Below are 12,827 nucleotides of genomic sequence, written 5' to 3'. Positions count from 1 at the left end.
CAGTGGGTCAAGGATCCAGCGATGTCGTGAGCTGTGGTGTAGGTCACAGACATGGCTCGGATCTGGTGTTGCTGTGGCTGTGGTTGTAGGCTGGCAGCTACAGCTCCGATTAGACCCCTAACCCGGGAACCTCCATATAACATGAATTCAGCCCTAAAAAGACAAAAAGACCAAAAAACAAACAAACAAGAAACCTACTCTTAGAACAAAAACCAGATTTTGATTTGTCAATGATTCCATAGTGCAGTATTCTCACAAAACAGAAGTTTTGCATTGCGACACTTGTTTTTTCTTCTTACGCCAAGTTAAATTGCTGAAGCAATGTCAGCAAGAACGCAAGACAAGCACGTCTTCTCTGAAAGAGGCACTGCATCTGGAACTGGAATTAAGGCTAAATAAATAGTGCTGGCTTCCGGTTCAGACTAACACGTCCATGATTACATTAACCAACAGCTTCGCTATTTGTCCTATAGGCCTGTTTGTGAAGATGTGTCTCTATCTCCTCCCTGAAAACCAGCATTCCCAGGTGCGAGTGAGAGGCCTCGTTCATGGCTTTGGACTGGATGCACATGCGGTACTGCTCAGGGGTCAACTCATCAGCGCAGCGCTTCTCATGCCAGAGGTGGAAAAGGCCAGGAACTGGAGTCCGAATCACAATCAGGTCACCATGTAAGTATTTTCGATAAAGATGAACATCTTCTCCACCCCAACCTTTTACTTCCATGTCAAATCCACCTGCAGGAACAAAACTGACACTATTAAATAACTGCCTGGCAGCCAAGAGCACAGTCAGGCCTGATAAATATTTAAGCATTCTGCTTCAAATGAGATGGTACTGTACAGTCCAAAGACACCTGAAGTAGAGGACTGATGTTCTGGTTTGGAATTCCAGTTACCAGCTGGCATCTAGACGCTCAAGGTCTGTTGTTGAGAATATCAAAACAAGATGAAATATTTGAGAATACTTTGTAAACTTCAAAGTTCTACAGAAAATCTCTAGAAAGTCAAATAAAGGAGAGGGAAATATAAATCACACATAATATTGCCACCCTTAATATTTCATTATGTTTTCTTTCTGTCCTTTGAGATCCAAGTTTTTCTGGGTCACAGAGAATTTCTCAGAGGGGAAAACAGAAGAAATGGTCAAGGTGGAAACATAAAATTGAGAATGGGCACACAGATGACTTAAAGCCACAAAAGTGGATGAAACTGCTAGAGTTTTTAGAAAGAAAACAGAGCTCATGTCTAAATGCTAAGAAAGGCCAGTTTCTAGAGGGTAAACAGGCAGAGAAAGACAAGTCAGTAAAAGAGACTGAGAGATGGCTCCAGCGGAGGGAGGAAATTCTGGAGAATGTGCCAATTTAGCAGTCAATGAAGAAAGCATCTTCAGGAAGAAATGGTCAATGGTGTGCTGCTCAATTAAGAATTTACAAAGAATCAAGTAGACCTGGCAACACAAATGTCACTTACAGCCTTACCAACAAAAAGGGAGAGTTTAGACTATTTCAAATTAATCTAAACGGAACTAATTTTTTAAAGAAAAATTTGAGTTTTTTTTTAAAAAGTTAGAAAAGATTCCTAAAAATGAAGAAAACATTTATTCTTTAATTAATAGCTTGGTTTCCAAATTATGTTTTTGTCAAATAATTCTATGTCACTTAATAGCATAGTCACAGGATGACAGTAATGCTGAGATCTCTGAAAAGTATTAATTTAAATTGTCACAGTTTTACTAATTGCTATATCTTGGCTTTTTTTCCTTATAGATATGAACAAGCTCTTCAAATATTAGAGATGGTGTAGATAGCGAAAACAAACAGAGAACTTCTTGTTTCTGGTCCAGTATGTACAGAACTTAGAAGTCATCACTCTGTTCTGATAACAAGTAAAAAGTTGAACAAAGTGAAAACAACTCTTCTCAGACCTCTCAGAGAAATAACAGTCACAGAGCAAACTACTGCTCCCAAATTGTAGAGATAAATAGGTGGGTAAGACAGAATTACACTATGAGAGAAGAAACCAACGAGTAGAAATCTCCAGGGGAACCAGTACTGGGGTAGGAAAATCTGAACTATAATTGATGAACTGCTAGAGGCTCAGTGGAAAAGTCTAGCAGTTGGAAACTCCTGGAGGGGCCTCTACACTTCTGTGAGTTTTACCTCCAGGTCTACCAGGTCCTCATGGTGAAGACTGTTGAGAAATCCCCCAGTGCTTACAAAAGAAGGGGGAAAGTAACCCTCTTAAAATATGCCAGAGCATTTTGCTCTTCTGAACAAGGCCTGCCCTCAAGAAAAACTATTTTGCCAGAGTCTAACCTACCTGGGAGAAGGGACATACCCAACTCCAGCCCACTATGGCCATCCTGCTCCACCTAAGGTTGGGGCAGTGCCTGAGAAACAATTGTGAAGTTCTAAGTACAGACTCACAAACTCTTTAAAAGAGTGAGACCATGTAATAGGACAAAAGAACATCTCCTCTTCTCCCACACCTCACCATCACTTCACTAAAGGTCTATTTACTGCACTTTCCTTTACCCAGTAGTCATGTTCAGCTGTGAAGAAAAATATTAGGCAAACTAAAAGTCAAAAAACAGTTTGAAGAGAAAAAGCAAATATCAGAACTAGACTCAAATATGACAGGGATGTTGGAACTATAGGAACATGAATTTAAAACTACTATGATTAGTCTGCTAAGGACTCTAATGGAAAAAGTAGACAACATGCAAGAATATAGGTAACGTAAGCAGACAGGCAGAAATTCTAAGAAAGAATCACAAAGAAATGCTAATTATAAACTCACTTTGCCTTTCATATTTCCAGACTCTTTTAGCTAATCTTAAACATTCATAATTTAATAGGAAAGACACTCAAATCTGAGATCTTTTAGATAAATGACGTAAGGTATTATAGTAAATACCTAGAGTCCTATCCTTAAATCTAAGATATACTTACCAATGGTCAGGAAATCTGATCGATACTGACAAGTCATTCCAAAGCCAAAATCTCGCCAAAAGCCAGAATCCTTTTTGTGAACCTAAAGTTTAAAAAATAAAATTCAATTTAATCTCTCAAAAACTGGAAGTTGTTTTAATCAACAATGAAACAAATTAAAATATTTTCCAAATAATACTTTTTCCTGTCATTTATGTGACTGATAATGGATCACATGCATTTGTATTATTAAATGCTTACAAACTGCCCCCTCCACCCCAAATAGTAATTCCAATGAGCACAGGATTCCTGCCACTCTTAATTTAACTGAATGCAAGCCTTGTACAAGGTGGCAAGCTCATGATCAAAGAAAATGATGTGACCTTAAGGGGTTTACATTCTATTTTAGGAAGACACCAGCTTGCATGAGCACATGCTGCAATATCAGTTCTTCACAGTAGACCTTATTTGGTGCTTATCCCCTGCCCCCTTCCTGGTTGTGTAAAGTTCTGCTCTGGTAATTACTTGGCATCATGCAGCCCGTGAACTTCAGGGATGCGCCTTCTACTTGCACGTAGAAGGGTCATGGGCACCCTACACCAGTGAGACAGTCTCACTCCACTTACTGTGGGAACTGACCCACTAACAGGTATTAGACAAAGTTCAGGCCAACATGCTAAAAAAAAAGAGGGTTGTTTGGAACTTTGGAAAACAAAGCTCCCTCACTCTTCTGAGAGAGATACTAGAAAAGACACCTGCTCTCTCTTTGGATGGTGTAGGGCAGGAGTAAGCAAACTAAAGCCTCCAGGCTACATCTAGCCTGCCACCTGGTTTTATAAATAATCTTATTGGAACACAGCCACACTCATTTGTTTATAAACTCTCTATGGGTGTGTTCATGGTACAATGGCAGAGTTGAATACCTGCAACAGATACTGCATGACCTGCAAAACCTAAAATATTTTCTATGTGGTTCTTTATAGAATAAGTCTGCCAACCCTTAGTGTAAGGTATAGATGTGAAGTTTGGAACTGCTGCACTACTTTTCCACCATGAGGGAAAACAGCTTTAAAATGGAGAAGTCACCACTGAAGTCCAAGTAGAGAAAGAAAATCAGGACTTTGATGATATTGAGCCTGAGGAATCAAGTAAAAGTTGAAGCTTGATAAACCTTTTTTATCTATCTATCTATCGGCTATGCCTATGGAAGTTCCAGGGGTCAGGGATCGAACCCATGCTGCAGAAGTGACGATAGATTCCTAATTGTTAGGCTACCAGGAAACTCCTATAAACTTTTTTTTTTTTTTTTAATGCAGGCATTCATCAAGTGTTTAATCTGTTGGATTTGGCTCTGGGAGCTGGAATCCAGCAGTAAACAGAGGTGACCAAGTCCCTGCTACCACAGAGGCTCTGTTTTGATGGGAAAAGAACAGACAAATAAATAAATATACGTCTCAGGTAGTGATTCATGCCAGGACGAAAGATGCAGTAGGAAGAAGAGAGAGCATGACAGAAGGCCTGTTTTAGATATAATGGCCACAAAGGGCTTCTCTGAGGAATTAGCATTTGAGCAGGGACCTTAGTGAAATTAGGGAGCAAGCTACCCAAGTATCTCGCGATCTTTTCGAGACACAGCATGTACAATGGCTCTGAGGTACAAGTGCACTTAAAGTGTTGGACAAACAGTAAAGAAACAACTGTGGCGAGAGCTCAGAAACCATGGGCAAGTTCAGAAAACAGGTCAAGAAACAGCTATTATACGGGAGTTCCCATCATGGCACTGGTGGGTTAAGAATCCGAGTGCAGTGACTCAGGTCATTTGTGAGGCACAGGTTTGATCCCTGGTCCAGTGCAGTGGGTTAAATGATCTGGCATTGCCACAGTTATGGCGCAGGTTGCAGCTACAGCTTGGATTCAGTCCCTGGCTTGGGAACCTCCATATGCCATGGGTACGGCCCTAAAAAGAAAAAAAAAAAATTAAGAAACAGCTATTATATTTTTCAAACTTCAATGTTATTACAGATTTTTTTTAATAATTTTTTTTTTTTCCTTTTTGGCTGTGCTCACAGCATGCACAAGTTCCCAGGCCAGGGATCAAATTCTCACCACAGCAGTGACCTGAGCCACAGCAGTGACAATGCCAGATCCTTAAGCTGCTGAACCATCAGAGAACTCCAGTATTAGAGTATTTCTGTATGCTTATGGTAATGCCCTAGAAGAGGCAAAACATTAGGACAGGAGAGAGTGAACAATGGCTGTAGGGCATCCTTGTTTAGGCATGAGGGATGGGCTCTAACTAGTTTACTACAAAAGGATGAGCTAGGCTTACAAAGGGATGGGGGCAGTTCCTCCACAGACTGGGGAGAGGCTGAGGATGTGACACAGAGGCAGTGAGGCTGATGGATCTTAGGACAGGAGAATAAGGAAGTGAACATCTGACAGCTTCTAAGTGAGATGTGAAGCAGGATACATGGGGAGTAAGGAACACTGAGTGTTGCTGGGAGGTGTGAGAAAGACAGTGTGACTGGCTTGGAGAACAAAGAGTGGGTGAACAAGGGTAAGGCACAGGATGTCAGGGCAGTCTGAAACCCCTGAGGTCTGTGGTCACATAGTTAAAGCTCTGCTGTGTACTGGGACTGGATGTTTCTCACTCTCCATATTCTGCTCCTCTGTGGCCTGGTTGACAGAGTTGTCCTTAACCCGGTTGGGGTTCTAAGAGAAAACTAGGAGTGAGAGATGAAAGAGGTAAATATATAGCTGAAAAGAGGCCATGGACAATGCCTGTCCATGGTGTCTGAATTGGGTAAGGAGGGAAGTGTGGATATGGATATAAGGAGGCTGATAGACAGGAGAGAGGGGAGTTCCCGTCGTGGCGCAGTGGTTAACGAATCCGACTAGGAACCATGAGGTTGCGGGTTCGGTCCCTGCCCTTGCTCAGTGGGTTAACGATCTGGCGTTGCCGTGAGGTGTGGTGTAGGTCGCAGACACAGCTCGGATCCCACTGTGGCTCTGGCGTAGGCCGGTGGCTACAGCTCCGATTCAACCCCTAGCCTGGGAACCTCCATATGCCGCAGGAGCGGCCCAAGAAATAGCAACAACAACAACAAAAAGACAAAAGACAAAAAAAAAAAAAAAAGAAAGGAGAGAGGCACCTCACCCAAGCTGCAGCATCCTCAGCTTCCTCCTAGAAATGAAGCTAGGTCTGGGATCTGAGAGATAGGAGTTAGCTAAGTGACAGAAAATGTGCTGGGAGAAAGTTCCAGGCAAATGAATAGTTTGTGCACAGGCCTGAGGTGGGAGAGAGAATTGTGGATGAAAGATGGTGGGACTAAACACTGGGGTCAGAAGGTGTCCACAAATGTGAAACAGGGCTCAGTAAACTTTTATTAAGTTCTGCAGGACACAGAACCTTTGCCTCACCTACTCAACTCAGCCACTGTAGTGTAAAAGCAGTCATTAACAATAAATAACCAAATGAACATGCTGTGTTACAAAAAACTTTATTTATGGCCACTGAAATCAGAATTTCATACAATTTTCATGTCCTATGAAATACCATCCTTTTAAAAATATTTTTCAACCATTCTTAACTTGAAGGCCATACAAAACTAGACAGCAGGCCACATTTGGCCTAGAGGCCACAGACTGACCCCTGGCCTAGAGTGATCAGTAGGGCCACATCAGAAAGAACCATGTGTGCCTGGTCACGGGGTTTGGGCTTAATCCTAATGGCCAAGGGAATTCTCTGAAGAGTAGGAGCAGAAGGAGTAACATGATCAGATGATGTTTTTAGAAGATCATTCTGGCTGATAAGAGAGAAGAGATAAGACGTAAGAAGGCAAGGACAGAGGCAGGGAAGCTGATTAAGAGGCAACAGTTACAACCTGGGGATGGGAGGCTGGACTACAGACTATCATGGTACGTACAGAAAGAAAAAAATCTGATGGATGTAGGACAAAGAACTCACATGAGTCTGGCAGGAGTGGGGCATAAGAGGGAAGGATCAACCAAGAATGATAGCAGACTGCTGTTCTGACAGTGGGTATGTGATGGTTCCTTCCCCAAGAGGGGGAGCAGGGGGGAAAGGGCCAGCCCAGAGAGGAATGATGTGGACCTCGGTTCTGGACATAACAAATCTGAGTGAGCTGCAGGGCGACTACACAGAAATTCTTATAGCTGTCTCCTCTGTAAACTAGGGGTAACAGCAGTCCCTACCTCCGAGGTTGTTGCAGGATTAAATGAGTTAACATGCATGAAAAAAAAACAAAAAATAAAAAACTGAACAGTACCTCCCACATAGAAAAAGGTACATATAAAATATTAGCTATTTTAGGATTAAAATTTCTAAAAATCATATACAGCATTTCCCTTTTCTCTTTTTTTTTTCTTTTTTTTTGGTCTTTTTAGGGCTGCACCCATGGCATATAGAAGTTCCCAGGCTAGGGGTCAAATTTGGAGCTGCAGCTGCCGGCCTACGCCACAGCCACACAGGATCCGAGCCACCTCTGCAACCTACACTGCAGCTCACGACAACGCTGGATCCTTCACCCACTGAACAAGTCCAGGGATTGACCTACATCCTCATGAGTGCTAGTCAGATTCGTTTCTTCTGAGCCACAACAGGAACTCCACCATTTCCCATTTTTAGCTTTACATTTGCCTCTACATTTATACTGCTATATTTATGTCCATTTCGTGAACATTGTCTTCTTGACACATAATATTAACCACAATATAATTCAATTTATCATTTTATTATTAGAATTTTGCTTGCTTTTAATCTTGTCAATATTATACGCATACTGTTATTCCACAGCTTCGGATTATTTCCTCAGGAGAGACTCCTAGGAATGGAAATGGCTGGATGAGAAGGATGAACTTGTCTGAAAACTCCTGACCCAGAAAGCTCACCTGCATTCCCAAATCACTGGCAGAGACGGAAGAGCCTCCACCCTACCATCCTCACTCACAAGGCTGTTTTTTAAAAACAGCAATTTGGAGTTCCCGTCATGGCGCAGTGGTTAACGAATCCAACTGGGAACCATGAGGTTGTGGGTTCGGTCCCTGCCCTTGCTCAGCGGGTTAATGATCCGGCGTTGCCGTGAGCTGTGGTGTAGGTTGCAGATGCGGCTCAGATCCCGCGTTGCTGTGGCTCTTGCGTAGGCCGGTGGCTACAGGTCCAATTGGACCCCTAGCCTGGGAACCTCCATATGCCGCGGGAGCGGCCCAAGAAATAGCAAAAAGACAAAAAAATAAATAAAAATAAAAAATAAAAACAGCAATTTGACAGCAGAAAAAAAGTACCGCACTGTTTATTTATTCTTAGTAAAAATGACTATTTAAATATGTTTATTGTGAATTACTGTCAACTACCTTTTACATATTTTTTCCTACTGGATGTACTTTTTTTTTTTTTTTTTTTGGTCTTTTGTCTTTTTAGGGCCACACACCCACGGCATATGGAGATTCTCAGGCTAGGGGTCTAATCAGAGCTACAGCTGCCGGCCACAGCCACACCAGATCTGAGCCGCATGTGCGACCTACAAACATGAGATCCTCAACCCATTGAGCGAGGCCAGGGATCGAACCCGCAACCTCATGGTTCCTAGTAGGATTTGTTTCCGCTGTGCCATGATGGGAACTCAGTTTGTTTTTGTTTTGTTTTGTTTTTTTGTCCTATTTACTTTTAATATATCTTTAAACATTATTGAGAGGGAAGTTTTTTGTGTTTTAACTGAGGAGACTGAAGCTTAAAAAGGTCAAATAACTTGCAATGGTTACAAAGTGATGAAACAAGACTTCAAGTAGAAGTACTTAAACTTATTTTTCTAGACAACATTGGGACAGATGAATCCACACTCCGGTCATTCCTTGCCTACATCCTCCCAAACCAAACAATATTATCAGTACTTCATCCTTGTAGGTTGAATCCACTTTGGATTTTTTTATTTTTGGTTTGCTTTTCAAGTAGAATTTTCTATAAACTTTTTGTTTTCAAATAATTTAAGGGTTACAGAAAAGTTGCAACATAGTAAACAGTTCCCATGTACTTCACATGCAGCTTCAGCTTCCCCTAGATGTTATTTTACATTGTTACAGTACACTGGTCAAAACTAAGAAACCAGCACTGGTACATTACTATTAACTAAACTCCAGACTCTATTTGGATTCCACAGTTTTCCCTTTAATGTCCTTTTTTTCTGTTCTAGGATCCAGTCCAGGGGATGACAATGCACTTGTTATGTTTCCTTAGTCTCCTGTGGAACAGGGACAGTTTCTCTTTTGGATGACCCTGACAGTTCTGAGGAGCAATGATCAGATATTTGGTAGGATGTCTTCCAATGCAGGTTTGTCTGAGACTTTTTTTCATTAGGCTGGGGTTATAAGTTTTTGGAAGGAAGACCACATGGGTGAAGTGCCCTTGTTACATCATATGAAGGGGTACATGACAACACTTCATTACTTGGTTTGAGGTGGTGTTTACTAGGTTTCTCTGTTGAAAAGTTACTCCTTTTTCATACTCATTTCTTTGAAAGTGAGTCATCTAGCCCCACCTTCTGGAAAAGGAAGTATCTACAAAAGTTATTTAGAATTCTGTAGGGAAGATCTCTTTCCCCTAATCTAATACAGTCAACTCTTATTATTTATCTATTAATTCTCTCACAAATTTATTTATATCAATATGGACTTGTGGGTATTTATTTTATGCTTGTGGTTTTAATCCAGTACTATGTTATTTATTTTGTTGCTCAAATTGTTCCAGCTTTGCCCCTGGGAGCTCTTTAAGGCTCTTGAGTTCTCTGACATACCCTCGCCCTTTTGTTGTTTGAGTATTTCCTTATTTTCTGGGGCTATAAGATGCTCCAGGTTCCTCTATTTCCTGTCCCAGCACTAAGATCTGGGAGCTAGGTGTGCTTATTACTCTAAAGATATCACTGCTTCTAGGCCCTCTCCAGGACAGAGCTAGGTAATACACATACAGATACCATGTATACATCCTTTGACTTTTTAATCCTAAATTGCTATTAACTTCTTTTACGTATTTCATCAACAACTATTTAATCAAAAGTGTTACTGGGTTTTTGCTGTTGTTGACCATTGTTTTATTCTCAGATCTTCCTCTTTCAATGTGTTCATTTCTCATTCTGCTGAATTAGAAAAGGTCTCAGAGAAAAAAAAGTTTTTCAATGTTCAAAAATGTCTATTTTGCCCTCAGATAGTTTGAATATGGATTCTAGAATCGAAGTTGTTTTTCTTCAGTATGTTCAAGGTATCACTTGATGGTTTTCTAGAACCAATATTATCACTAAGAAGGTGAATGCCAACCTGATTATTCTTTCTTTGTAGACAAGCTAGGCTTTGCTGTTTTTGGCATCTCTAGAAACTATTAGGATTGTCCCTTAACTTCTGTTCTCAAATGCCAGAGGACTTATCTTTCTTAGTTCTTTGAAGTTTTCTTCTGTTTCCTGCCTGCTCTGTTTTCTCTTTTTTCTCCCTTCTGAAACTCCTATTAAACAATCTGGGAACTTCTGGATTGATCTCCTACATCTCAGTTTTTCTCTCACATTATCTCTTGGTCTTTATGTGCCCATATGGCCTGTCTTCTAGTTTACAAATCTGTTTCAATTGTGATGATTCTGCTATTTAGTCCATTTACTGAGTTTTTATATTTTCACAATTTCCAAGTTCTGGTTCTTTTAGCAACATGCACTGTTTTGTGAAATTAATGTTTTCTCTAATTCCTTAAAGATATAAAGTTGTTTTCTGAATTCATATTCTTGTGTGTGAATTTTTCTATTTATTAAAATGTGCTGTCTCTCTCATATTGTTGGTTTCCCTCAAATATTTGGCTACTTGTAGTTAGCTGCTACTCATTTTTGTTTCAAAAAATCATTGTTCGAAAACTTACGGCTGTTAGCTATGATTACAGGGGTCTATCTCTCATAAAAGCAAAGAAGGGGCTAAACGTGGTCCTAGGCAGAATGTGCCAAGAGCAGCTCACGTTTTGAGTCTGAGGCTCCCTATCCATCCTACAACTCAATATTCCTACAACTCTCCCCTGCCTCTCTAGCTCCAGTGACCACATACACTGCCTCAGCCTGTAGGTCAATGCCTGTGATGCCTGCCACTTAGCACCCAGGGAAGCAGACACACTCCACCACTCCCTGCTCTCTGTGAGCTCAGAGGATGCAAGGTTCTGTTCTCTCCTCCATCAATCAATCCTATGACAACTACTGTCATCTTACAGAAACTTTTCAAAATTTAGATCTAGTAATGATACTTCTTTCATTCTCTAATACTAATATGCTTTTTATTTTTAGTAATCATTTTCACAAAGGATTGAGGGTAAGACAGATATGGATGCTCAGTTTGCCATTTTGACTCCATTTGTATCTATATTCCTAACTAATACTAGCCTACAGATAAGGCAGGAGAGAGAGAGAGAGAGAGAGTGTGTGTGTGTGTATACATGCTTTGCCAGGGTTTGGTATGAAGACAATGCTGGTCTCATAAAACATATTAAGTAGATCATATGGCACTAATATTACCTGCTCTTTGTTTTGTTTTTGGCTGTGACCATGGAATGCAGAAGTTCCCAGGCCAGGAATCAAACCCGTGCCACAGCTGCAACCCGAGCCGATACAGTGACAATGCTGGATCTTTAACCTGCTGAACCACATGGGAACTCCTGCTCTTTGAAAGTGTGAAAAAACTCACCAGTGAAACCTATCTATGTATCTGCATGGTAACTGGTAACTGTTCTAGAAATTTATTTCTCTCAGTGTTTTCTTACTTCTAATGTTGTGTTTTCCTTTTTATCATGCATCTGCCCACTTTATGATTAAGTTTTTTCTGCACATAAAGAATAAGCTCCTATAATTTGTCAACCAGTTATTTTTGGTTTATTAATCCCTGCCTTTATCTTTATTTCTTTCCTATAGTTATTATTCCTTTTTAAAACATATTAAATAGTTTTCTTGGTTCATTTGTTTCCATTTTTTTCCCCTAATGTTAACAGTAAAAGATTAGGCTAAATGTAACACAGTATCCTGGACTGGATCACAGAACAGAAACAGACTTGTAGAAAAACTAGTGAAATCCTAAATAAAATCTATACTTTATTTAGCGGTAACTTACCACTGTTAATTTCTTTCTTTCTTTTTTTTTTTTTTGTCTTTTTGCCTTTTCTTGGGCCGCTACCATGGCATATGAAGGTTCCCAGGCTAGGGGTTGAATCGGAGCTGTGGCCGCCAGCCTACGCCACACCCACAGCAACGCGAGATCTGAGCCGAGTCTGCAACCTACACCACAGCTCACGGCAACACTGGATCCTTAACCCACTGAGCAAGGCCGGGGATCGAACCCACAACCTTATGGTTCCTAGTCGAATTCATTAACCACTGCGCCACGACGGGAACTCCCACTGTTAATTTCTTAATTCTGATGAAATTACATAGTCATGTAAGATGTTAACATTAGAAGAAACTGGGTGAACAGGAACTCTCTATATTATCTTTCAAACTTTTTTATAAAGCTAAATTATTCCACAAAGTTGATTTAAATTTTCTTTAAAATTTATTTAAGTTCTGATATATGGCATTCTCATTCCAAGACTTTCTAAGTAATTTCTATAGTATATTATTCCTTCTTAGTCATTTTAATTTCTAGTTAGTAAAGTTTTTAAAATTAAATTTTTAGTATTTCTAAAAATAAGCTGGTAGAAAAGACCATACAATTTTCACATTCTAGAATATGAATTTTTCTCTATAGCCTAAAGCTTTTTTCCCTGCCCTAGAATGACACCTATTTCTGAAACAATAACTATGAAAGCATTTTATGGAGGAGGGTAGACTATGAAAATGTGTTTATAATAACTATAGTTTTTAATTGAAACTT

The 12,827-nt window shown here is 40.3% G+C and overlaps 1 protein-coding gene across 7 annotated transcripts in view; it reads right to left on the bottom strand.

Moving 5' to 3' along the window:
- Positions 1-124: 124 nt before the first annotated feature.
- Positions 125-12,827, bottom strand: part of CSGALNACT2 (chondroitin sulfate N-acetylgalactosaminyltransferase 2) — a 40,236-nt gene continuing 27,533 nt past the window's right edge. For 4 of the 7 annotated variants that reach the window (XM_047760853.1, XM_047760851.1, XM_047760862.1 and 1 more), the window contains 2 exons: positions 2,952-3,033; positions 125-735 (listed from right to left, as the gene is read on the bottom strand). In XM_047760853.1, coding sequence (XP_047616809.1) covers positions 443-735; positions 2,952-3,033 — 375 coding nt within the window. In that variant the 3' untranslated portion in view covers positions 125-442. Of the gene's footprint in view, positions 736-2,951; positions 3,034-12,827 lie in introns of those variants that run through there. The other 3 variants (XM_047760854.1, XM_047760860.1, XR_007132226.1) reach the window with 3 other exon arrangements.

Source organism: Phacochoerus africanus, chromosome 15, assembly GCF_016906955.1.
Source record: "Phacochoerus africanus isolate WHEZ1 chromosome 15, ROS_Pafr_v1, whole genome shotgun sequence".
NCBI lineage: Eukaryota > Metazoa > Chordata > Mammalia > Artiodactyla > Suidae > Phacochoerus > Phacochoerus africanus.
Note: the sequence above shows the minus strand (reverse complement) of the source record. Positions and strands in the feature narration are given on the sequence as shown.